This window comes from Platalea leucorodia (assembly GCF_965183815.1).
Source record: "Platalea leucorodia genome assembly, chromosome: 24".
Classification (NCBI taxonomy): Eukaryota; Metazoa; Chordata; class Aves; order Pelecaniformes; family Threskiornithidae; genus Platalea; species Platalea leucorodia.
Window position 1 is genome coordinate 140,997 of NC_138846.1, and position 26,520 is coordinate 167,516.

General features: G+C 47.5%; 2 protein-coding genes across 9 annotated transcripts in view; one reads left to right on the plus strand and one right to left on the minus strand.

Annotated features, from left to right (window-relative positions):
- Window positions 1-2,081: 2,081 nt before the first annotated feature.
- On the minus strand, window positions 2,082-14,384 carry SYT11 (synaptotagmin 11). 2 transcript variants are annotated; one of them, XM_082333170.1, is made up of 4 exons: window positions 14,257-14,384; window positions 9,532-10,355; window positions 6,651-6,771; window positions 2,082-5,062 (listed from the first exon to the last, which is right to left on the minus strand). In XM_082333170.1, exons 1-4 carry the CDS (start codon window positions 14,288-14,290, stop codon window positions 4,752-4,754), a joined length of 1,290 nt encoding a protein of 429 aa, XP_082189296.1. In that variant the 5' UTR covers window positions 14,291-14,384; the 3' UTR covers window positions 2,082-4,751. The 2 variants fall into 2 exon arrangements, with proteins under 2 accessions (XP_082189296.1, XP_082189295.1); XM_082333169.1 differs by having other exon boundaries at window positions 2,082-5,065.
- A 349-nt stretch (window positions 14,385-14,733) lies between these two features.
- LOC309600677 (GON-4-like protein) overlaps window positions 14,734-26,520 on the plus strand; it is a 31,288-nt gene continuing 19,501 nt past the window's right edge. For 2 of the 7 annotated variants that reach the window (XM_082333156.1, XM_082333160.1), the window contains exons 1-13: window positions 14,734-15,353; window positions 17,858-18,079; window positions 18,762-18,958; window positions 20,339-20,413; window positions 20,767-20,817; window positions 21,231-21,281; window positions 22,054-22,149; window positions 22,389-22,493; window positions 23,333-23,503; window positions 24,321-24,513; window positions 25,285-25,386; window positions 26,052-26,092; window positions 26,398-26,501. In XM_082333156.1, the coding sequence (XP_082189282.1) occupies window positions 15,011-15,353; window positions 17,858-18,079; window positions 18,762-18,958; window positions 20,339-20,413; window positions 20,767-20,817; window positions 21,231-21,281; window positions 22,054-22,149; window positions 22,389-22,493; window positions 23,333-23,503; window positions 24,321-24,513; window positions 25,285-25,386; window positions 26,052-26,092; window positions 26,398-26,501 (1,751 nt within the window). In that variant the 5' untranslated portion in view covers window positions 14,734-15,010. The other 5 variants (XR_014230449.1, XM_082333158.1, XM_082333157.1 and 2 more) reach the window with 4 other exon arrangements.

Sequence of the window (26,520 nt, forward strand, 5' to 3'; positions counted from 1 at the left end):
CCCAGTTGTTGCACTTTAACGAGGGTGAAACAAGGGCGCTCCGAAGCCCTTCGGAGGTACCTGTCTGATGGCAGCTTCTTCCCTCGTAGAGCAATCCCGTGGGCTGCGGGCTCGGAAAGGAGATGGAGCCGTTCCTGCCTCTGCCTGCTCAAAGGAAATACCGCAAGAGCCCTGCCCCGGCATCCGCCATCAAAAGTGAATCGCATTGCCGTGGCAACACGACTCGCTCCTACGGGGAATTAGGTGAGGCAGAAGCTGTCGGAGGAGGAAAGACCTCGTGCTGAAAGCAACGCAGAATCCTGCTGAGTTAAATGGCACCAGCACCCAGACCCAAGGAAGGTGGGAAGAGAGTCGGAGCCGAGATTCCATGCTCTCCACAAAACCATTTCTCTTTTCATGGTTTGTCAAGCCCATTCTGTTTGCTTTTTTTCTTTTTCTCATGCAAATTCTTTTGTTTCTGTTTCAGCTGAATGGTGTAAGAACCTGAAACAGGACGTTCTATTAAAGGCATGCAGCATTAGAGGCAGAAGCCAAGCAGAGAAGGATGAAGAGAGATTTTCTTTCACATCTTGCACAATGAGTAGAAAATAATCAGTGACTGTGCGCTTTGGCTGAGCAGTTTTAGCCAACTGCTCTAACAACTGCGGTTATTACCATGATAAATAATTGAAAGCGGTGAAACACTGCAATCAATCGCAGTGCAGAGAACGATGTAATTAACGGTAAGCATAGGTGTTCAATAAACCACTGTGTCCCGAGTCATCGGACACTGAATTCAGATGTGTGCCCGTCACGTGGCTCACTACCTGCAGCATCTCAGCGGCTTCTGATGGTTTTGTGCGTTCAACAGCTTCAGCAACTGCCCCTGGTGAGCGATGCGGTGGAACTGAATCGCCAGAGCAGGAGTCGGGTCCAGCTAATTAAACATCTCGAGCGCCTCAGTAACTCCTTCCTCACTGTCACTACAAGAGCTGGGAACGCCGCTGGCGAGCCTGGCAATGGGCACAGCGTCCGTTGCGGTTGGATCACTTTCATCTTTGTCCCAGAGTGAAGTTGAGAGAGTCGGTTTTTAATGTTAACTGTGGGGTATTTGTATCAGAGAGGGCGTGCAAAGGTGCTCCAAAGAGCGCGCTTTACACGCGGTGTGGAAGGCCGGACGGCTGGCGATACCCCGACCTCCGGTGCAGAGTTGTGTGTGAAGAGCTGCAGCGCTGGCCACGTTCCTTTTCTGGGGCATTAGGCCATCTTTTTTGTAAACCCTGGACCGAAACTGCCAGGTTCCTTGGAGATGAGACCTGAAGCTCACGTGAAGTTCATTGTAAGTATTGAGACACCCAAAACACCTCTGGAGCCCGGGCCTTTGCTGCATGGGAAGCCATCGAGAAGAGTGAAGTACGGCATTGAAGTGCTCGCTGCAGCCCGTGTTGCTGGGGAAACACGGCTCGCTGCGCTCGGCTATTTGGCATTTTCTAAAGCGGTGGCTTTGTGCCCAGCAATATTGTTCTGTGCAGCGCTGATGGGGAGCTGCAGAAAAACAAGTCACAGAAGCCAGATCGCTGTACTTCAGGAGAGACTGTCGTATCCTGCACACAGCGAGGTGGACAAAAGCGTTCCCGGAGAATTCAGTTTTGACCAGGAATCCAGGAGTGACTCTAAATTACAAATGTTAGAGTCAAACTGCTGCTTTTTCTGCCCGTCTCATGTCCTCTTTTTTCACTTGGATTCAACTTAGCTAATAAGTATCCCTTTATGCCAAATTATACCCATGTACCAGGCTGTGTAGGTGACTGAGAGTTTTTGTGTGCGCTAATGTTTAAGTAATAGTGTTCCACTTAATTTGCCAGGATGCTGTTACATCCCTTTATTTCTTTGTGATTTATTTTGTGTGTTCTTTTCCTGTGAATCGTCAGAGCAGAAACGCGTGGTTTTAGAAACAAATTCTTAAAGTATTCAGTATAGTCACGCACGTGTTGCCTGCGGTCAAACATGGCACAGTCAGCAGCTAAAGTGATTTAATTTTTATTTGCACGCTCAATGTGCGTTAACAAATTCAACATACAAGATAGCATTACATAATGTAGATTAGCTTATAGCATTATGCAGTTTCACACATGTTGAGTTAGGTTTTTTGCCTTTTTTCTTTTTTCACACAAAGTTGTAACTGTCCAAGTTAATTTTACAATAGAAGACACAAGGTAAAGAATAACCACACCTGGGAGATTTTACAGTGAGTCCGCTGTCTCTTACTGTCTCTTTTACATTTTAAAAAATATATATCTGCACATCTTCAGTTTCCTATTATTCCAGAAGAGTGTTGGAACTACTCCTATCTGCCCGCTAGCCTAAGTCTATTTACCCTGAGCATGTTTCCTTGACAAGAAGTTCATCTTTCCTTTTCAACTAAAGGAATCATAAGGAGATCATCTAGGCTTAAGCATGCTTTTCACACCGAAGGGGAAAAAAGGGAACTTGGTGGTTGTTCTTAGTACGTCCTATTCAGATGTCTGGAGCGGTGTTGGAAAGCATGTTCCGAGGAAAAGTCGTGACAGTTGCTAAACTTCAGCAACACAATTGCTTAGTGCAAAAAACTAGGATTGAAACAGATCTACACCAATTTCCAAGGGAGACCTCGTTCTCTGGTTGGTGGCTGGCAGCCACTAATGGAGCAGGAGCTAGAAAGCATTTAAGACAAAGATAAAATCTGCTACAACCTCAGGCAGAAGCCTCGTAATCGGGATCGATGAAGCAGGAACGGAAGTCCACGCTTCTGTCTGCCACGCAAGGCTGAGAAACAGCGAGCTTCGGCTTCAGTGCGACTTCTGTTGCTAAAAAGACTCTGCCTGGAAGGAAGTTTCAGTGAGTAACTAGCTACGAGTGAGAAAATTCAGCTTTCCAAAAATAATTTCTTAGGAAGAGATGCCAAAGTATTGCCAACTAACAAAGTGCTGACTGTTTGCACGAAGAGCCCTCCCAGCAGCTGCTGCTTTACCTGGTGGCTGGAGAGGAAACCGAGTAAGACTTGCCCAATTATTCTACTTTCATTAGTACAAAGGTGGAAAGGATCATTTTTCCCACAGGGCTCTAAAATTCAGTAGTCAAGTCCTGGAAGTAGTTAAATGATCTTAAATTTTTGTAATTATAATACATTATTTACAGTCCACAGGGCACAGAACAGACTGGCTACCTGGAAGCAACTAAATGTTCACTGAAAATTCGCGGTCTCCTATGTGCAAGCTCAGTTCTGTTTCAGATTTCCATTGGAGAGTTCGGAAATAATTTGAATTTCTACAGCCTGTTGTAACTATTTCCACTCAGTTTACCAACGATGTTGACAATCAATTACTTGCTGCCAGTTGTCATCCTTAGATCTTTCCTGGCTTGAATGTAGTAAGAAGCCAAATCGAGTTCCTTGCGAGGACGCTACTGTCTCGCACAAAACCAGCTCGTAGGCTCGTGTGTTCACCGTGAGATCTAACGCGGCTACTTCCAAACTTCACTTCTATTCGTGGAACTTTATGAACTTCTGTTCAAAACTACTGGCTATTCAGGGTTAATAGCCTGAAGTGCTACAGGTCACACTTGGCAAGTAACGTTTTTACACTTCAGAGGTGACGGTAAGCATATCCTAAGTCTCAGAAGTCATTCACGATTTAAGAACTAACTCAAGCTGCCCTGAAACTCTGAAAATTAACTTCTTGAAGCGCTTGACACGTTTTGTAGTGACAGGCTTTGCCCTGTGTTTACTCATTTTTGAGAGCTAGCTGTCGGGTAACTACAAGATCATAGCTAATGCGAATTGACTCAAGTATGAATGAAGAGAAGCTTTGCGATTTTTTCACTTAAAACCTCTTCCCCCAAGGTATTTTCCCATCTCAGATACGTTATGCCTTTATAACAGAACTCAGCAATCAGGTAGAATTTCACATTTGATGTTTAAAAGAATCAGCAAAAGTTTCCTTACCGATCAATGACACATCAGTTTTTTGGTTTTTTCGTGGGCCCTTCATGCACAGACAGGCTTAAATGAAATGGAGCGGAGTTTCCCCGGTTCTGATAGTCCGTGAGATCGCGCCTGTGCTAACTTCCATGTGGCAAAAGGACCTCATCAGTTTGTTGGTGTCTGAATTTTAGATACAAATGTTTGATGTTGTGACCATATAGCTCCACAACAAGTACGTGGCAACAGCAAGTATTTCAGTACCTTGCAACAGAATTATTTCTTCTCTGAAGGAAAGTGCCATTTTCCCCTGTATTTTCCTTTTGCGCTAGTGCAGAATTCTAACCCACCTTCCTATGGAAATGCGGTTGGTACTCCCAAACCAGCAAAGAACAGAACTGCAAGAACCAATGGGCAGGCAAACTAACAAGAAACTAGAGGTTAAACAGCAGAATTCAGAAACTTTGGGAGAAGCCTAATAAAGACAGGCCAATCTCGGTGAATACCAGCAAAGACAGTTCGGCACAAACACAACTTCCATAGTGACAGATAATTGTATTAAAATCTGCAACTTGATATTGGTAGTTATACTAATTTCAGTTTGTATTAGGCATGCAATAGCGTGATTACACTGTTATATATATTCGTGGTATCTTTTTTTTTTTCCACTTAATGCTCTTTAGAATTTTAGTGCCCTGCAAAATCACATCACTAGAGAACCAATCAGCTGCTGCTTCTTACGAAAGTTTAGTTCTACAGCTAAAACAAGGTTTAAGTCTGTTCTACGAGTCGGCTGTTGCTGCCGCAACCTCTGCTAGTATTCGCTCAGGCTGTGCCACTTGGCAACTGGCTTTCTAGGATTCTCACACACCTCTCGCCAGTGTTCCACGCCACCTGCGGTGATGCTGTGCGCTCCCAAAATCAGCCGTCCCACCACTTCGTTTTTTGTGGTACGGTCGAAATCAATAACTAGAAATTCAATGCTGATGTCAGGAAGGAGATCGACAGGGATATCGTAAATGAAGGATTCGTTGAAGACGGGATTCAAAGTGCACTTCTTCACGTGAGTCTTCTTTTTTGCTATGCGCTTTCTTCCGTAATAAACGTTCACCTTAACGTACGGATCTGCTGGAAAAGAGAGAGAAATAAACTAATAACACAGCCCAGTAGTGCTCCTGGAAGTAACGGACAGGGTTTAGCGTGCTGAACTGGAGCCAGCTCAAGTAAACGGGGTGAATCCAGGCTACTCGCTGCAGCTCCCCCAGGAGCGGGGACTGCCGGCGTATCGTCTCCTTGCAGAGCAACCCGCTGATGGTGGCAGTGCAAGTTCTTTATGAGTTTCAACATCGCACGGGGATTGGAGGGAAGCAAGTCACACGTGAATTGCGGTAATTCATCCTAGAAATACCCAACGGGGAGCTTTTTGGTGAGGTCGGTGCCCAACTGGCCAAAACTTTGACTTTTCACTGTCGTCTACAACAACAAATATTGTTACCCTATTTCAGGAAATGGCCCAACAAAGTGTCAGAATGGTTTTAATAATCTGCAGCTAGAAAACATTTATAGTGGAAGGTACTGAAAAAGAAGAAAGTTTGAAACAAAGCCTTTGCCATCAGCCTCGCTTTGTTATTTTATCGGTCAGCTCACTCTTCGTGCAGATGCTTGTTTAGGGCTAAAATGAAGACACCAGGCACACAGTGCTTTTTTTTCATGTAACACAAGTTTTGAAGCTGGAAGTCACCTGCCCAGCTGACACTGGCTCATTTTCACTTTTTTTATCCAGCTGAAATGATGACCTTATGCATAATATAAAGATCCTATAAAGAAATGACGTTAGCCTTGCCAGATTCAGCAGGCAGAAGAAGAGTTACTAAAAAATTTATCCTGTAGCTGCAGACCACACATGGAAAGCTTTTTTTTTTTTTAAGAAAGAGTAAAATTTAAGGCCTACGATAGAGAACTAAGCCCAGTCTGCATTCTTTCTGAGGCATACAGGAGAAAGCTGCAAAGACAGGAGTAAATCTGGTATAAGCCAGGCTATTGTTGACTCTCAAGGTGATTCCAACCATTTTCCTGTAATCCTGAAGAAAACTTTGCTAAGGGGATTCAGGAGTCTGAGAATCTGTGACTGTGAAACAGGAAAGCCAGAACAGCTGCTCTGCTCCTCTCTTCAAATAACAGAACAAAAAAAACAGAAAAAACAACAAAAAAGAAAAAATTGTTTCTAACATCATATGAATTTACTCCTCTCTATTCTGAGCCTGTCCCTCCTCTTTTTTATGCTCGCTCTCTTCTACCCTCCTCTTCCAGGAGCAGGGTTTGAGGTAGACGTAGCAAGCAGCGGTTGTGCCGCGGAAAAAATGCTGCTCAGGGCAATGATGGGTGACAGCGGCACGGCAGCACAGAGCCTGCACCGTCTGGCCAAAAGCCACGTGGAGATCTGCTCAATTTGGAAAATGCTGTCTTCATAAACAGACCAGGTGATGCCAGAAAGATGCAACCGTTGGTCTCGCAGTAGGAGGGATTTGGTCTTGTTTGTATAACCATCTGTTGGTGAGTGATGGATCGCTCGTGGTGATCCATCGCCCTCAGAAAGTGTTTGAGGAAAAGCATGCAGACAAAGAAAATGTTCAGATAAGAGAGGTGAACAGATCTGAAAGTGAACTTGGAGATTTTTTAATACACATTTAGAGCTGGAGAAAATAGCTTCTACCTGAGAGGCCAGTGATGTCCATCTTTGGCAAATGTCTGGCTTTCAGCACCACGACAGTCATTCTCTGCGCCACAGGCTGGTAGGACAAGGAGACCTGCAGCTCCCCTCTGCTAATGCATTTCTGTGAAAAAGAAACAAAAAGAACTTATTAGGACAAGAGGGTCTCATAAAAAGGGGCAAATATTGGAGATCACCAGAATTTCCTTTCCCTGTGCTAAATGCCTAGAAAGTTGGAAAATCAGCTGCAGGTCATTTTAGGTGCCTCAGGCAGGTGGAGCCTCGGGGAGAAGGAGCGAGTGGCGTAATGTAAATCCTCCTCTGCTGTTCACCCTACGCCTGTTGAGCACAGCGAGCATCCCTACAGCCGCTCCGCTGGGGTTCTGCGTCCCCCTCAGGGCAAACCTGGTGGGCACCGTCCAAGAGAAGAGCAGCTCTGGCTGCCTTCTGAGTCTGCTACCAGAGGCGCCTGTGGGTTTCGGGAGCTTAAGTTTCATGGACTTTTGGTGGAGCTTTGATGGCCAAGCACCTCAAGCTCTTTAGGTGTGCTTTGACAGTTCTACCATCAGTTTAGTCTGCAAAGGTAAAGGATGAAGATAAAAGCAGATCTACTTGGTTAAACTTGCTGTACATCCTTACGAAGAGTAATATATTAAAATAATTAGGTTTGGTTTCCAGATGGTGGTCATTAACTTTCATTGAGATGGCACTAATTGAGATTAAATGTATTTGCTATGAAGGCAAACAGCGTTAGCAAAGGGTATGAAATCGTGTGGTGTCAGTGATAGCAGAGCTGCTGCAACAGCTCCGACAGCTTCCCGCTGACAGTTTGGCCTGGCAGCACCCTGCCCTCCTCCTGCCCCATCGGTGGCCGGTACTGTTAACCCTGCAGAGCAAAGGGTGCTGGGGGTCCCCCAATGAAGGAATTTTTCTCACTTCAAACTGGTAAAGCACTAAATGTCACACTGAATGCTCTGGTGATTGCCCAAGAGGTGAGGTTGTTTCAACTGCTGTTGCTCAGTTTAGCAGGGAAGAATTGTGCGTGTAAACATAAACACGGAAAATGTTCATTATAATTTTGGTGCTTTCTTTTAATTTGAGCAGTTCCCGTGTGTTTAATTTTAAGACAAGTTTTCCAAATGCAAGGAATGAAGCCTGTTCGTGCTCATGCAAAATTTTGGGAGGAGAGCAAGTACATGAGCAAGTTCCTGGCCCCAGAAGGGGAATGTGGAGAACTTTGGCTCGTTGGATACACCAGAATACAACGGCCAGAGAGGGTATTGGGGAGGGGGGGGGGGTGGATGTTGTTAGGGTTTGAGGTTCTTTTGGTCTGAAGTAATTTAATGCAGTTACTACAAAGTAATTTGCATTGTTAGATTGCTCGAAATGATTGGGAATGTTCATTAGGATGGGATGTACACCTTCACTGGCTTGGATCAGTGCAGTAATTTACTGGGGTTTAAATGCGATTCTGTATTCCAGATTTTGAAACCTCCTGACATTGAAAACTTTGTTCAGTAATGGCTGTTTTGACGTTGCGTAACTATGCAGATTCTCAAGAATGCACACCTGACACTAAGGTAAATCTATTTCCGATTACTAATAAATGTTAAATAACTTGCATCCTTGATTAAATCTATTTTTATTTAGCGTGACCTTTTTCCTCTATTTTTAATCTATTACTTCTAAGAGACGTGGTCAACGCACTGAAAAGAAAACTGTTAAAAGAACCTAAACCAGTCACTCGTTTGATCATAATGTGAAGCATCCCAAGAACCTAAGAAAAACAAAGTAATCACCAGGACTCCGGTTTTGGTGGGATTCGTTTGGTTTGGTTTGGGTCATTGCCATGGAGTATCCTTTACATAACTAATGTTACATGCCCCATATAGTAGAAAAAACTTTTCAAGTAAAATTCTGCCACTCTAGGACGTGATGAAGTATTTTATAGAGCCCAGCAACAATTTCCAACACGTTAAGGCAATAAGTGAGCCCAAATGCCATTTTCTGTTGAACCTGGAGGATGGGTCACAGAAGTAAACTAAGCAAGAAAATAAAAATCTTGAGTACCACCTCATCCTCCGACTTGAGCACAGTGTATTTTCTGAGGACAGAAGACCTCTTCCCTAATGTAAGCCTTCATATCTTACATGGATTGCTCGTCTGTCTAGTTCACAGCAGTAGACACTAAGAGTGGGATTCATTTCACCTAAATCTTAGATGTCTACATTTGACAAAACCATCTTAGACACACTTTGTTCTCAAGTGAGAAAAAAACAGAGTCATCTAGGGTGGGATTCATCTGAGCTGATTTAGAGATCTGCTCCAGGGCAAGAGGAATCACGTCAGACTCCGCTGCATTGATGTATTCCCACTTACTTAGGGCTCGCAGTAACAAATTCAGATGGAGACAATTACAAGCATAGGTGTCTAAAATGGGCAGAGCAGGCGAATCACCCTAAGTGAGGTTTGTCTTTGCAGAACAGAATATGTTGTTACTCGGAATCCGTATAAAACTTATTCAGAGCACCCTTATCTAACCCCCCCTGCCACCTTACGGGCAGGAAGGCCGGGCACTGACGAACGTCCCGTCATCACATCAGCTCTTCTACTTGGAGATGGGGACTTTGCCTTTTTTCTTGGCATCATCAGTTACTGCATTCATCATTTCTATGCCTCAATAGCAACTCTGCCTTATCAAATCGCCATAACCACACAGCACAGAGCTGCCTAACCAAAAGAGCACAGCCTTACAATACCAATAATAGCTATCTGCGGAAAAATGGGTTTCATGACTAAGGATTTGCAGTATTCCTGACCACGGAGGCTCCTGGATCAAATACAATGCAAGGAGCCTTGTGTCACACTACGTGAAGTGACTTACTTGTATGTTCCTTTTGAGGATCTCCCTGGTCAGCTGAACCTTTCCGGTGCTTGGATCCACCCCTGCAAGGGGCACCATGACCTCTCCAATAACATCATCTCGAGAAAAGCGATCAAAGCTCAACACGAGGAAGTGAAGCACCAAATCCTGGAGCTGGCTGTATGGGATCCCATAGAAGGTGAAGGTTTCATCAAAGACCGGGTCCAGCGTCTTGCGAAGTACACGAGTCTTCACTCGATGCCTTTTATCTGGAAGAATTGTCATCTTGATGTACGGGTCAGAGCTCTGAGTGTGCTCATCCATCACTGGCAGCCCGTGAGCCTCCTGAATGGTAACTACCAGCGCTTTTTTAGGGAAGTTGTAGTCCACCGAGAAAGTCAGTTCACCCAACATGACATCGTCCCCTGGAGAGGATGGGGAGGAGGTTTTACTTCCTCCTGGAGTGAGGCTTTGATCTGGACTTAGTTCATCTCCATAATCTACTTTTATTGGGAGCTGGTCGACGTGGGGGGCTGCATTTGGCCCATCTGGAGCCTTCTCGGAGCCTATTAAACCAGATTCAGCAGCATCCACCAAGAGGTTCCCCCTTCCAGTCTCCTTAGGAGTGCCATTCTTGTCTCTCCGGATTCGGTTAATTTTCTTCTTGTTACTCAAGGTCTCCGGATAGATACTGATGCCTTTCAACATGTGAATGAATTTATACGGTGGGGTTTTGTGCTTCTTTTCTGCTTGCTGGTGACAGCATGTCCACACAAAAACTGTTACTGAGACAGAAACCACAAGGACAGTAGCACCAATGAGGCCTGCCACAACTGGAGAGACATCTGCGGAGAAGACAAGGCAGTCAGGAACGAGCTTGTACCTTTGCGGTGGCCGTGCCCCCACGGGGCCAAGCACCTCTGGATGGAGATCTATTCGGTACTATTATGTTGCTCTTAATTCAATAATCCTGGTATCAAAGCTTCCCCAGAATAAAAAAAATCACTTCCTTTAATTAATATTTTCCTACGTGGGAAACATTTGACACTACTAACGCATGCTTTCACGTGCCAAGAATTTCAAACGGTTGATTGCCCTATCTTGCCAAATCAAGCTCCCGCATTACCAGCATCTCCACAGGAATATGGCTTCTGGATTTGCAGGAGGGACTTTTTTTTTTTTTTTTTAATGCCCTGTTCAGAAACATTACACAATTCTATTTTAACAACAGGAAGGGAGTAATAAATATGGCCATAACACTGGATCTGGAGTTCTCCTTTATTAACAATGTTTAAAAAAATCACTTTGGCCTGAAATGGTCGATCGTTTTGCCTGAGCCCCTTACGACAGAGATGGGGCCCATGGTACACACAAAAAAGACAGAGAGGTGTTGTTTGGATAGATGGCAATTATTTTTTTCTGGTGAGCGTGAATATGGCCCTGACCTACGATGCCCAAGGGAAAGAAGGGCCGCTGCATGTCCGTGTAACACGACAAGGATCTGGGTCGCGCTGGTGGGCTGCTTCCCCCCAGTGACGGCGCTGACCGTTCCCACAACCTCCCCTGGGCAAGTACGCTGAGCACTAAGGAGACGATCACGCGGGTCCCTCTCTGTGTCCCACCCGAAAGCCGAGGTTGCTCTCCGTAACCGCTCCTCTGCTTTTTCATCCCAGTATTGCTACTGATGCTCTTACAGGTTTTGAGGAGCTGGGAGCTACTGACAGCGTCTGTCCACCCCACCGCTACCACCAAGACTCCTCTTCACATGAAAATCCTATGTCCAAAAACAACGGACAGCAAATCCTGTATTTGGATTTAGGGATTATTAGATATTTTCTAGAGCTCATGTTGACAGTGTTCTTCAGTAACGACAAGCCAGAATAAAAAAGCACCACATTCATTTTTAGCAACCATGCTAGTTATTTTCCATTTATAACAGTTGACTTTGGAGAAGTATTACCAAGCCACAGAACGAAACCAGCAGTGTTGAGCTCCCCAGTATACTACATCGACACACTCGGGCAATTCCAGTCAAGGGCCACCAAGATGATTAAAAAGTTGGAGCGGATGGAGGGTGGAGAGCAGATGGAAGATGAGGAGAGACCAAAAGAGCAGGGTTTGTTCAGTCTTAAAAGGGAAGGAAAAGGGAGAGATCTTTTTGCTGTCTTCGATTTCTTAGTGGGAGGTTATAGGGGAGGTAGAGCCAGGTTCTTCTTAGAACTCATTATTGTATTACTGGTTTAATCATCATTAAAGCGATTTTTTTTTTTTTTTTTGGAAGCGAGCAAATGAAAAAGCCCTCTAGCCCCATGTCTCTTTCTTTACAAATTGTACAAACTGCTTCCATAGGAAAAGGGAAAACCAAAAATCATTGTCGTGACAATCACAGCAATAGCTAAACGGAACAGCTAGTACAAAAGGTACGCGTGTCTTCGTTCTGTACCACAAAGAGGAGAAAATAATCTTCCAACCTCATACTTGAAGCTATAGAGAGCACCCTAATTTTGTATTTTCTCTGTTCTTTCCACATTATTAGCTGTTGAGGTTAACAGGCAAGAGGACAAGGCTGCCAGACTATAACCTGAATATCTGATAGGCTCAGGGAAATCTGTGATTTTCAAGAGAATACGTCTCCTTTTTTGCAAAAATAACAAAATCACTTTTGGTTAGACAGAAGTCTTCCCCGACTGAAGGTGGAAGTCTTTTGCAACGGTGACCGGCTCCACAGATAAATCTGTCTCAGGCCCCACTGCCGGTATAGCCTTGGATTGAATTAACTAAAGCAAGAATTCATAATATTAACAAAACACCCCTGAAACCCAACACTGTTACTTAACGTTCCCCCTTTGACATGAGGCGAGTGGTCTTGAATTAATTGAATACAATTGGTCTTGGCTAATTTGAATACAATTCAGCCATATACAGATATTAAAAGCCTCAGTGGATATGCAAAAAAGGACAAATGGTGAAACTCCTTTCTTATTCTGATCTCATTTTTTGTGTGTGTTTTGTTTCTATTGTGTCTTCACAGAATCAGCTCTTGTACCTTCATTTCCCGCAGATCTGACAGACAATTTTAGAAGCAGCACCCAGCAGTCACACTAGAAAGCATCAAATAAGCCTTTGTGATCTTTCTGCCATCGAAAAATCTTAACTCTGAAATTTGGCTCCCATAAATGTTCTGTGGCAAAGAGTTCCTCAGCTTAATTACGCGGCATGACAAAACAAGGGCTTTCATTTTGAGCCTGCCCCACCTCGTTTCACTTGATGCCCCTTCTTGCATCAGAAGAAACAGGGAGCGATCGTTCCCTGCTCTGTGCGGCTCCTCTTTTCCTGGCTGAAGACTCCTACTTAGGTAATCACTCCATACATTCCTTAATCCTGCCTCCGTAATTCCTTACGGTTGTCAACTACACTGATGTAAAGCTGCCTAAAAACAATTTTAGTTAAGCTTCTGCAACTTTGTGCATTGCAAAGTGCTTTGCATGTCCATTTTAAATGGCACTGCAGCCTGTCTCCTCTCTCAAAAAGAGCAGAACTGGGCTTTTTTATTCAAACTTTGCAGGAGAAATCTTTGTTCTGATGTGATGCTGATTTAACTGAAACAAACCCAGCTTTTGGGGATATGGAATTATTTTTCAATTAATGAAAGATCATTGCAAACTCCCTTTTAAAACTGATGTTTGCTAATTATACCCTACTAGCTAATGGTGGCCAATGGTTAAATTACAACAACGCGTGGCTCTTGGATTCCAGGAAACGCAGAACGTAAAAGCTAAAGAGATACATTGTACGTTAGATAAATTATATAGCATGGAAAATTATTACCAAATGCTTCAGATTTTAAAGGAAATGTAATAACCGTGCTTTAACTATGGGGCCTTCTGGTCTGAGGGGAAGGTCAGTGGCTGGAGGACAGAAAGAGGCAGCGATTTGAATCTTCAGGACTGGAGAAACCCCACCGACACAAACCCAGCGCTGCCGTACCAGGCCTCGTCGCCCACCGGACTACAAAAAAAGGCACCTGAAAAATTAGCGAGTACCAACTCAGGAGAATTATTTCGCCGGCAGCCCGGGGAGCCGTGCCATCGCCCTGGCTGGACGGCGGCCACACGGGCTGGGCTTCGGGCCGCTTCACCTCGGATGATTTAGCAGGGTTTGTAGTTTCCCCATCGCCACCGAGGGCTCGGGGACCGGCTCCCGGCTCCGGCGGGGCGCGGCTGTGCCCCCCGCCCCGCGGGCCCGCCGACGGCCCCGCGCCCCGGCCCGGAGGCCCCGCCGCGCCCCCTCAGGGCCCCTCTCCCGGCTGCCGGGCCGCCGCCGCGGGCCCCGCCTGGGCGGGCCGCCGGTGCCGGTGCCGCAGCCGCCCCGGCCCCCGGGGAGGCGCGAACAAAGGCCGGGGCGCGGCGCGGCCCGGCACAGACATCACGTCATGCGGCGGGGGCCGCCCGCCCGCCCCGGCCCGGCCGCGCACCTGCGCCCCGCGGGCCCGGGCCCCGCTGCCCCCCTCGGCGGGGGCGAACGCTGGCACCGCCCCAGCCGCCGGCGGCGAGCGGAGGGTGTTGGCCGGGGGCGGGGGAAGGACGACCGGCCCGCGGGGGCGGGGGGGGGGGACGGGGCCGGCGCGGCTCGGACCCGCGCAGCGAGCGGGGCCCGGCCTCGGGGGCGGCGGGCGCCGCGCGGGGCCTCGCCTCGGCGCTCCCGGGGCGGAGGAGGGGGCCCCCCGCGCCGCCCGGCCCCACTCACCGAAGCCGGGGTGGACGCTGGTGATCTCCGCCATGGCCCAGCTTAGGCCGGGGCAGCCGGGATGCGGAGCCCGGTGCGGAGGCGCCGCGGTGCCGGCCCCCGCCCGGAGGATGCTCGCAGCCCGGGATGCAGGAGCTGCCGACTGGTCCCGACGCGGCGCAGGCCCCGCCCGGCGGCCCGGCCCGCCCCTCCCGCGGCAGCCGGCGGCCGGCCCCGCCCCGCGGCCGCCCGGCGGTGACTCGGCAAGTGTCGGGGCTGCGGCCGCGCCTCCCGGGCCAGGAGCCGGGGGGCGGCGGAGCGGCGGGGCGTGTGCGTGGGCTGGCGGGGCCGGTGACCCCGCTCCCGCCGCGAGGGGCCGGCAGCGGGGCCGACGGGCTCCGCCGGGGAGCGCGGGCGGCAGTACCGGGCAGGCCCTCCCTCCCCCACGGGAAGCCCCTGCGAGGCGGCGGCGGGGGGCGACCGGAGCGAGGCAGCGGGCGCGGCGCGCGGCGGCGTCGCCCAGCAAAGATGGCGGCGGCCGCCCCCGCCGCCCCGCGTCGTCACGGCGGGGCTGGCGGCCTCGGCGCCGCCAACATGGCGGCGGCTCGCCCGGCGCCCGGCCAACGTGGCGGCGCGGCGCCTGCGCGGCGGGCGGCCCCCGCGGCGCTTCCGCTTCCTGCCGAGAGGAGCGGGACGGGACGGGGCGGCGGGGCCCGGGCCCGGGCGGCGGGGCGCCGCGGCCAGCCGCTTTCCTGTCTTCTAGGTGGGCGCCGGGATGTCGCTCTCGCTGAAGATGCTGCCCTGCAAGAAGAGGAGAGCGGCGGCGGCGGGGCCGCAGAGCCCGCGGGAGGACGGGGAGCTGCCCGGCGCCGGCGGCTCCTCCTCGGCGGGCGCTGCCGATGGCGGCTCCTCCGCCAAACCGGCGGCCCGAGCGGCTGGGCCGCCCGCCCCCGGCCCGGGCGTGTGGAGGGGCCCCGGGGAGGCTGCGCTGAAGGGCGGGAAGCGGCCCCCCGCCAGGGCGGCCTCGGGCTCCGGCCAGGACGCGCCGGGCGCGAAGGAGGCCTGCGCTGCCGCCCTCCACCCCGAGGGCCTCCGGAGCCCCGAAGCCGTGGCGGAAGGTAACGCTGTGCGCTGCCCCTGCCGGGGCCGGGGCGTCCGGCGGCTCCCCCGCCCCGCTGCTGCTCTGGCCTCGGTGCCCCGGGGACCCCGCCGCGGGCAGCGAAGGGAGGCCTTCATCGGCCTGTTCGTGCGAAGCTGCTCCTTCGGGTGATGAGGCTTTGCGGTGGTTTTCTTTCTCTGAAGCGTTGCGGGTTAGCAGGCATCCCGTCCTCAAAGCCTGGGGGCTTTCCTCCCCTAAAACATTAGGAAACTAACAGAGACCTTAAGCCGCTCGCCTCCAGCGCTGCCGAGCACAAAGCGCTTTACAAGCTGCTTTTGTTCCAGATGTCCAACCTAAAATGCCTGGTTTTACAAACTCGCACGCGTTTTCCCGGTCTTGCCCCTGTGTTTAATCTTCTATGGACCGCGGTAGCGATCGGTCTTAGCAGCCACGTTCATGGACCCATTTCACAGGTTTTACATGGTGCAGGCTATGTTACTTTCAGCTAAGCTTTAGACGAGGCTTTGTAAATCCAGGCTTTGATTTGAAACAGTCACCTTGCATTTAGTTTTTAAAAACCAAGTGTTTGGCTGGTGAGTTGTGAGACTGGCAGAAGTGCAAGCCGCTGCTTCCAGAAATAGTGGTTTTCAGAGTTTTACTTCATCCTCAAGATAATTCTTTCAAGCATTCAGAAAAGCCGTCCAGAGGGGCACTCGTGTGGGGCTCTGCTGTGATCCTTTGCAGGCGCCGATGCGAGTAGAGCTTGTGTTAAGGTAAAGTTACAAATTTGCTGTGGGATGTAGGTATTTTGGAAGTTTGTGTAAAAAGCCCAGGTGAACTTTGTTTGCTCGGAGGTGCACTCGGTGAAGGTGGGATGTGCGAGCTGGTGAGGGAGACGAGAGATGCTCACGATCAAAGTGATGCTCGTTTTGTATCTCCGGTCATCTTTAAGTCTACTGAAATAAGTAGTTGTTCCCTCCTTCCCCAAATTGCCCGTCCTATTCTTTTTCTCCTTCCCTGGCGTACATCTTTGAGCTCAATGAGATCGGAGAATTGATCTGGCAAAAAAAGGGGGGGGGGGGGGTGGGAAACATGGGGGTGGGGGTGTTTTTTCCTCTCCATCTGGATCAACCCCTGATCTGATTTTCTGCGCAGCTACACAAATACTGCACTGGTGAGGCCGCCCCTCGAATGCTGTGCTCAGCGCTGGGCCCCGCACCCCAAGGCGGCCATGGAGGGGCTGGAGCGTGGCCAGAGCAGGGCAGCGAGGCTGGGGCAGGGGCTGGAGCACAAGGCTGGGGAGGGGCGGCTGGGGGAGCTGGGGGGGCTCAGCCTGGAGAAGAGGAGGCTGAGGGGAGCCCTCATCACTCTCTGCAACGGCCTGAAAGGAGGCTGGAGCCAGGGGGGTCGGTCTCTGCTCCCCAGGAACAAGCGCTGGGACGAGAGGGAACGGCCTCAAGCTGCGCCAGGGCAGGGTTGGGTTGGGTATTAGGGAACATTCCTTCCCCCAAAGGGCTGTCAGGCCCTGGCCCAGGCTGCCCAGGGCAGGGGCTGAGTCCCCACCCCTGGGGGTATTTAAAAGCCGGGGAGATGTGGTGCTTGGGGACATGGTTTAGTGGTGGCCTTGGCAGTGATAGGTTAACAGTTGGACTCGATGGTCTTAAGGGCCTTTTCCAACCTTAACGATTCTGTGATTCTATGAAATAGCTGTGCCAGCCCAGAGCAGCAGCTGGTGCCGTGCCGGGGAGCGGGTCTATCGGGTGTCAATGTGTTTCCATACTTGCTTAAGGTGTTCATGAAACTTCAGGTTTCAGCTGTTTTTAATAATCATTGTAAGCCTGTCTAACTGCAGGCTGCAGCGAAAAGGGCCGGTGCTGCTTCGTTCCCTTGTGAGAAGCGTTGTCTCTGACTCTCGTGCTGCTGTGATTAATTCACTGATGTGACTGAAAGCTGATTTTGTGTCGGGAGGACGGGCAGTGGAACAGGGGTCAGTTCACAGCCGTTTTCTAGGCCTGTGTAACTTCTGGGACAGAACAGGAGCGGGAAGGGCAGGGAGCCACCCCAGCAGCAGCAGCGTGGTTTTAAACCGGCCCAAGGTGGCCGTGAAGCTGCATCCTAAGGTTGCCGACAACTGCGCTGTTCCAGCTGTGAATAACGCGTCTGGTGAAGGAGTGCCTGCCCCTAGCTGTTGATTTCTGCTGTTGCAGTTGCATTTATACAACAGGGAGTGCAACATCATCAGGTTTTTGCAATGGCAGGAATGGTTTTGAGCGTAGCTGTGCAAAACCGATAGTGGAGGGAGCAAGACTGAAGCAGCTGGAGGTGGGGATCTCGTCGCCTGGATTTGTTCCCGGCGGGATGGGGCTGCTGCTGCAGCGTTCCCTGTATCTGGATAGCTTTCACAGGCTGGGTTAGACTCGTGCGGTTGATTTAACGGATTGGAATGGGTCACGGTAAGCTTTTGTAATTGCAGCAGCCTCAGCTGGGTCTGTGCGACTGCAGCTTAGTGTGTGTTGTTTACAGGGAGAACGCCTAAGCTGTACACAGAGGTGGAAGTGAATGCGCAGAGGGATCCGTATCTGACTGAAAACCAGTCTGCAGTGCAGGAGTCCCCAGGGAGGAGTTCTTTGCAGCTGGCTGTTAGAAATCCTACCGTGATGAAGCCACTGAAGAACACCAGAGCTGGTGAGTGGCCCCAGCAGACTGATGAGGAAAATGAGGATTTGGGGCTGTTTATTCCCCTAGGTAAGCTTTGTGCAAGGAACAGACCTGGGATCTGACGCAGTAGACGCAGAACTCCGGAATTGGGTACACCATGGCAGGGGCTGTTCAGGTGCAATGTTTTTTTTAAGTTTTCATCCTGTGCTCCGTAGTTCAGTGGCTAAATAAACTACAGGTGAAACTTGCTGGAGCTGATCTCTGCAACTTTCGATTCCTAAAACCACTGCTTTCCTTTAGAGGAAGTTATGATTCCTTCATTTCCCTGAGTCAGCAAAACAGCGCTGCTTGGGAAATACTTTAAGTCCCGGAAACTGGAATCTGCTGGTGCTGTGTGGTCCCTGGAGTTTTGCGACTGTTTTAATCGTGATGGCATACTTCAAACACCTCCTTCTGGAAAAGGCGTAAAAAGGCTGCTGAGCCCATTCTATAAAATCAATCTGGTAGAGAAGGCAAATGCGTAACCTGTATTTGCTTGACTAATGTGACTCGCTCAGGTCCTGCAGAATTGGAATCCATTATTCAGAAGGCTCTTTCTAGTTCTAATGGCCATTTCCATTTGCGTGATCTCCTTATCAGCTGTTGGAAAGCTGCTGCCACTTCAGCATGTGCAGAATTCTAGCTTTTTTTTTTTTTTAAACCCCTACTGTCAGAATGTGCTGGATGTGAAGTATCTGAATTTTTAGATTCCATTTTTATTAATTTTCAGAGGAGCAAGACGGAGAGGATATTGAGAGAAGGAAGAGGAGGAGGAAGGCAACCAAACGGAAAAGAGAAGGGAAAAGTCAAGAAGAGGAGGGATCTTTGTCTTGTGACATCAAGTTAGACGATACCCTTGATCGCACCTTAGAAGATGGAGCTAAACAACATAACCTGACCGTTGTCAACGTGCGAAACATCCTGCATGTGAGTGCGGAGGGAACGGAGAAGTGCCCGGCTTTTTAAGAAAGGGCAGTCTAGACTTGAGTATAGTACTAATAGTAGCACATGATTTCATGAACAAGGAAGACTTGGTAGGCACCCACGTCCTAATCTCTCCTATAAAAAGCTATAAAGAGAGAATTGCGGTGTACGTACAAGTTACCTGGGCCCGGCTGTGTTAGTAGGTATCGATCCCTGACTTCCATTCATTTACAATGGCAAATGGGTCTGTTGTACTGTACCGTAACAGCAGTTGCAGGAGTAATCGAACTAAAATGCACGCTTCTGGTTCCAGGTGAGGAGGTGTAGGCTGTGAACTCAATGTTTCTTGTTTTGAGTCAGCTGTTTCATGATAAAGTCCTGATGGAATTCTAATGGTGCTGACAGAAGTGCATTACTCTTAGTTAATGACCCCAACTGACCTTTTAGTCCATCACACAACTTCCAGTTAGAAAGGAACTGCAAGAAGAGTATCTGTGCTGTCACAGCTGTGTAGTGAAACTCTAATTCTACACCTATATTAGGTATAGATTTCAGTTTATCCCATAGGCAGGGTCTGGAGAACAATAGTTTTTTTGGTTTTTTTTTTCTTTTTTTCTTTTCCGTCCCCGCAGCTGGTGTTGTTCCAATCCAGGGGATCTCAGATATTTTCTCTTTTTGCCATCCCTGTGGCAAACAGACTGGAGACTGCCGTGATTCTTTCGGGCAGATTCCCTGGCTGATCCCATGCAAGTGCCATAAATTAATGCCTTTCTCTCTCCCATGGCCCTGTGGAAGGGCTGTAAATGTCTCGCAGTCACCTGGAGCCTTCTGGTGGCATTCAGAAAATGTAGTCACGGATACTGGGTCTCTTCTGCCTTCCCCTATTTCTTTTAAATATATACAGTGTTTTCTGAAATGATGTAGCATAACATTTCAAAGAGTAGATTATTACATATTTCCTCTAGGGAATTCATCCCTTACTGTGTTGGAAGCCTGTGAGTGCTTAAGGATTTAAGTTTTCTGTTGCAGCTTCATAGCAGCATTTCTCTTGCGGCTGGGATCGGCACATTTTACTGGTTATGCGACACGAGGGAAGGGAAACTGGTGTGGGCTTTTGTGTTGACTATTTCCTTTCCTTCTACTGGAAATTTATTCCGTAGAGCATTCACAGAGAACATAGTGCAAATGCTTTTATCACTGCTCTGCTTACTTTATATTTTTTTGTCAGATTACTGAACGATCTTTTTTATTATAGTATAATTACAAAGTATGTTGTACACTGAATATTTCTCCATTGTGTTTCCAACTAGTTTATTTTAACCTTAAGTCTGTTTCTTTTTAACAAACAGAATGTAAAGGATACTTTTTTGTGTGTTCCTGTAGGAAGTGATCACAAACGAGCACGTGGTTGCCATGATGAAAGCAGCCATCAGTGAGACAGAAGATATACCTTTGTTTGTAAGTAAAAAGCTTTTTCAGTTTGGTTTTTCAGTTGACCCAAATGCATCATACCTTGGCCAGTCTATCTTCTCGGTCCGTGATGTGATACGGAGAGAACAGGTAGAATAGGTAGTACCATAATTTACATTTCTTTACCAGATTTGCCACCTGGATGAAGTGAGTGGTGTCTGTGTATGAGTGTAAATTATGAAACAGAATTATGAGGGGTTATTTTTGATGTCGCTCTGATCATGTCTAAAAGGTAATGAATTTAAAAAAAGAAAGTCTTGTAGTGAAGAGCTGCTGGGGAGAAGTTTGTAGTTAAAGAAAATAGCTGAATAGGTTGCTGTTGTCTCGTTTTAAACTTCCAGGAGCCCAAAATGACTCGTTCCAAACTGAAGGAAGTTGTGGAGAAAGGAGTGGTAAGTACGTCACCTGGTCTTACTGTTGCCCCCTCCCCCTACCCAAATGGTTTTGGTTGTTGGGTCTTCTAAAAGAAGTGTAAAGTGTGTTTTTATGTGATTTATTCTTAAAATGGAAAAAATAAGCTAAAACAATGTAAAAAAGACTTCATTTTAGATGAGCAGAATCAGAAACCAGGTCAGAGTTAGAAAATGCAGTGAATTGACGGTGTTCGTTATAGCCATTATACCAAAGTTGTTGCCTGTAGAGAGCACGCGGGCGGTTTAGAAAGCGTTTGTTTGAGGTCTGTTGTTACTTGGCTGCTTTGGAGAACAAGGCCTCAAGCTCCAGTGCTCATTTGGTTTAATAGGTTGCCTAAGCTGTGCAACACCGTGCTTTTCAGAGACAGTTAATGTGTGTTTGCTCTCTTTAGGTGATTCCGACATGGAATATTTCTCCGATTAAGAAGGCGAATGAGGTGAAGGTAAGTGAACTGCTGCTGGGAAATTGGAGACCATGCTAGAGGCACCCTGCTGAGCAAGGACTCTTCTGGAGGGGTGGAGCAGCCTCGTCTCTAGCATGTTGGGAGTATTCGTTACTGGGAGCATTGGAAACACGGTGTGCAAGGCAGGACAGAGCCGGTAATGTAGCAGCAGGTACACAGAGGGCCCGAAAGAGCTGCCTGCAGGGGAAGACGGAACATGGTGAGGTGATGACGTGCCGTAGGGAGTGGTCTTTCCTTCTGGGTGGTCCGGCTTCCCATGGTGGTACTGCAGCAGCCTCCACCTGGATGAGTCTCCTGACGGTGAACGCCACTGCCCAGGCCTCGTGCTGCCAGGCGCTCCTCTCTGGGGCTGCTTTATGCATTTTAGGACTGCCTGGAAATATGGCCTAGATCTCAATTTTTTTTCCTGAGCTCTGCTCCAAAAGATTTGTTATCAAGGTGTAGGCAGGCTTCAGCAGTGTGGCAGGCCGTTCACGTACTAGAAATGTGTCTTTGCGACAGCGTCTGCTCATGCAGTGTTTCCATTATATAAATACTAAATCATTTGTGCCCGTTCTTGCACCTTTTTGAACCACTTACTTTGCTTTACCAATCTTACTTTAGTAACTTCTTTGGTTTCTTCAGCCTTTTTCAGTACTCTCCTTCCTTTCTGAGCTTCAGGGTATTTCTTCAGTTAGAAATCTTTGATCTGGTAGCGCACAGGCAAGATGAGCCTGTAAAAAGTTGTCACCTTTCTTATGTTCTGTTGCAGCCTCCTCAATTTGTGGACATTCCTCTTGAGGAAGATGATTCATCTGATGAAGAATATCAGCCTGACGATGAGGATGAGGATGAGACTGCGGAAGAGGTAAATACAACTCGTACAAAGATCTGTTCTGTTCAGCATGGGGTTGGCTGCGTGTTTGAGGCAGTAGAACCCTCTCTTTATTTTAACATGTGAAAACTTGCAAGCTGTCCCAGGCCTTCTAGTAATCTTTCTTCAATGCTGTATTATTCATTTGGCTAAAAAAGAGTCTTTGGAATATTAGTTGAAGCAGTGTTTGTGGCATGATTGTTTGATTGCATTTTGCATCTCTGGCACTGCAGAGCTTACTGGAAAGTGATGTGGAGAGCACTGCTTCTTCCCCTCGGGGAGCAAAACGCTCTAGGACAAGGCGATCATCTGATGAAGAGGGAGGCACGCTCTGCGAGGTAAACTTGCAAGAGAGATTTTGCTTTCTTTAGAAACAACTTTCAGTCGTTATTCCTAAATTATTAATGCAAAAGCAAAAATACCTATTACTGCTTAAAGTTGTGGTGACGTTGCAAATGCTGTGCGGGTTTGGCATCCCACTGCAATGATTCCTGCGTAAGCAGTGAAGTGCAACCCTTGCAGAAAGAGCTTAGCCTAACATAAACACGAGGACTTAAAAAAGCCCTGGCAATGGAAACAATCGGCTCTTCTTCAGATAATGATTATTTTTCTGATTATTTTTGAGAGGAGTGCAGGAGAATTGCTTTCTGTGCTTGGCTTAGGAGGAGAAATTGATTTCGGTAAAAGCATAAAGGTATTTGTGGTGGCTGTATGCTCTGTCAAATCAGTAGAAGCAGTATGCGCAGTGCGATAAGAGCTGAGTATCGACAGACAAGAATGAGAAAGCGACCGTGAGAACGGACCACTGACACTGGAATCGGAGAAAGAGCAATAATGTATTGATATTTCCACGTTCTGCTCGCCATGGGTTTGTTTTGGGGAGGGTTGGGAGGGTGCCACAATTACTAGCGTTCAGGTTTATCAGCTCTAGTAATGTTGAGACTGATACTCCGATCTTCCAAACATCTCCTTTCCTGCAAGTCTTTTTAACAGTAAATTTATTTGTACTGTCTGGAAATCAAAGTGAGTGTAATATGGAGAATCCATTTCTTTCTGTGAAGCGTTTCTCCCATTTCGATTGTGCTAGACTCCGGTCAAACAGAAAAAGAGACTTATTCTGTCCTTGGAAATTTATGTTCTAAATAAAACCTTTTGACACAAAGGCCTTTTTAATTAGATGGAGAAGGTTACTACACCTGTTGTTAGACATATTAGTGCTGAAGTAGTTCCCATGGGACCTCCGCCGCCTCCTAAACCGAAGCAAAACAAAGACAGCACGTTCATGGAGAAGCTGCACGCAGTGGATGAAGAACTGGCTTCGAGCCCCGTATGCATGGATTCTTACCAGGTAGCGTTTGGGGGATGCTGCAATAGCGTGCATTTTGTTTGAGTAAAATCGGTTAGAAAGGAGGTGGCTTTCTGGTGGTCTCTGATACTGCGTTGGCTGTGTTCTGCTCTCCTTTTCTAACTTTAAATCATAGGTTGAATCTCCGTAGTGTGTAGGGCGCTAGCTCTGGGAGGGAATAGAGGTAGCTGTTAGTGAAGTGTTGTTAGTGCTGCATACTTGTAGTTTCTTGTATCGTAACTACACTTTCTATTCTCCTAAGTCTCTCACTGCCATTGTTTTGACTGTGAAATGTAATTCTATGACATTTACATAACTAATGAAAATAGTTTTCCTTCTGAAAGATACGGGGGGCAAGTAGGGTATTAACACCTGAGGAAGGCTGGTTGTATGGAGAACCACTCTTTCATATTAATAATGAGAAAAATATTACTGGTCTGCGTTACTGCGCAGGGGTGAGGAGTCGTGAAGAAACCATCCTGCGCTGCTGCTCGAGATTCATTTCAGGTAGTGAAGAGGGCAAACAGTAAAACGTGTGTGAAATAATCAAATATTGCAAGCGGAGATTGCTTCCTCGGTAACAGATAAGAGTTTAGCATGAGATAAATGAACAATAATACATTTCTAAACAATAACAGTTTAATAGCGAGAGTAATGAAAGTTGAGCTTTCTCAGACTACTGAAGTAAATGATTCTTTGTGGCAGGAATCTAATATTTTTGGTATTGGATTTTTTTGGCTGGGCTGAAAACCCTGCTGCTGGAGAAACTGAGAAAAGCGGAGACGACGTAATTCCGTTGCGCTTTTCCCTCACCTTTCAGTCTCTGGAAGACAGCCTCATCGCCTTCCGAACCCGATCTAAGAGACCTCTGAAGGATGTTCCCCTCGGTCAGCTGGAGGCTGAGCTGCGAGCCCCAGACATCACGCCTGATATGTACGATCCCAATACCGCAGATGATGAAGAATGGAAAAGGTGGCTTGGAGGACTCATGAACGACGATGTGGAGAATGAAGGTACGTGACAGACGTGGTGGTGGTGTTCACTGGAATTGGGGGTTACGTTGAAAGCCTGGAGCTTTTTCTTTCTATTTATACATGTTGTTCTTGGCTGCAGCCATTACCTTATTTAGTAATGTGCCTGTGTTTTGCATGCCATCAGCTTTCCTCATCCTCTCCACGGACGTTTGTGAGGGTTTTTAAACTTCAGGTGTCTCACTTGTAAATATTTACTAGCCAGCAGTGCAGTAACTGGCAACCATAAACGAAAGTTAGGTGTTTCAGCCCTTAATCCGTCGTGCTGTGTCATGAAGCTGGCAGCATCGATACACCTGAATCTGTCTGAGTGTGCCATGGTCCTTGTGAGGGACACGACTTGTTCTGGTAGGAACAACTATTTCTTTCTTCGAGAAGAAACAAGAACAAGCTTTGGGGCTTGACTTCCTTTTGTCCTGAATTTACTGGTTGCTTACAGTCGTGCAAGTTGAATATAAAACACAAATTGAAATGATACTACTTGACTCTTTCTAAATTTGGCTGAAACTCAGGTCACAGAGAATAAATCCAGCTTTTCTAAATGGGAATGGCCACAAAGAAGGATCCTAGTAGCTCAGGTTGAAAAGAGGATGGGCTCGATATGGCTTCCATAAAAAGGAACGTACAGTTAATTTCAAGCAGCAATCCTAGCCCTCTCTGTGCCAGGTCAGGCAGTAACAAAGTGCTTCTGCTCCTGGCTACCGATTGGTCTTGGGGCAGGGTAATGACGTTTCAAAACATGCTTCTTACTAGATGAAGCAGATGATGATGATGACCCTGAGTACAACTTCCTGGAAGATCTGGATGAACCGGATACAGAAGACTTCAGAAATGATCGCGCTGTGAGAATTACCAGTATGTCCTTTGAGAATCCCGCCTCCTTTCTCATTAGATTAGTAATTCATTTTGAAAAGCGAGTGTTTTGTTGCAAAGATTTTGCAGTGTAGGCTAATTAAAAAAAACCCCTGCATACTGACTTGAACAGCTTCTCTGTGCAAAGCTGGCTTTCTGTGAATACATAAAAGGATCCAGCCAGAGCTGCTGTGCTGCCAGATGCAGCTTTACTCCGTAGCAGGGACTGAAGAATAATACCGATGTGGTGGTGCAGTCTTCCATAAAGCTTCAGCCAATTCAGAATTGAACGTTTGCCTTATGACTTTAGTGTAATTAAATTTTCTCCAAGTCCTTACAGTCTTGGAGTTGATTTTATAAACATACCACTTTTCATCTTCTCAATAAAGCACACCTGGTTTAGGTCTTATTACAGGTTAACATAGCTTTAAATTTAATTCTGAAAATTAGTTTTTATATGACATTTTTTAATCAAAACAGTCTCAGCTGAAGTTTTTTGGGGCCCAGCATTAAAAAGGGATATAATATCAGGGGCCTTTCCTTCTTGGTCCTCTCTTTGCAAGAGGAGGGTTTCCCTTTGAAAGAGAGATTCCTTAAATGACTTGATAGGATTGCTAAGTGTTTCTTGGAAAAGGGATCTTCATACTTCTTTTTAATTTTACTTGCAGAAAAGGAAGTGAATGAACTGATGGAGGAGCTGTTTGAGACAGTAAGTGATAAATTGGGTATAGCACTGAAGAAGAGATCTTGCTCAGATGTGACGTGAAGTCCCTAAAGCCCGAACAGGGCGATCTCTGCAAGATGCTTAGCGCTGACTGCGTGCAAAGGGCCCTACCGTAAAAGTGTCATTTTTAGCTTTGGGAAGGAACGTCTATAGGAACTTCCATAAGTCCCTGCAGAGATGAATGCCTATGCTAAGAGGATCATCGTGAGCTTTGTTAGCTAACGGCAGTTGGTGGTAAAGGCACGGCTTGAGCTTTCCGGTCCTGACGGGCGCTACGCGTTTGCTGTCAGTTTCAGGACGAGATGGGTTTCTCAAACATGGAAGATGAAGGTCCAGAAGATGAAGATAACGTTACAGAATCACGGCCAAATTTTAATACTCCACAAGCGCTGAGGTAGGATCATTTGGTTATG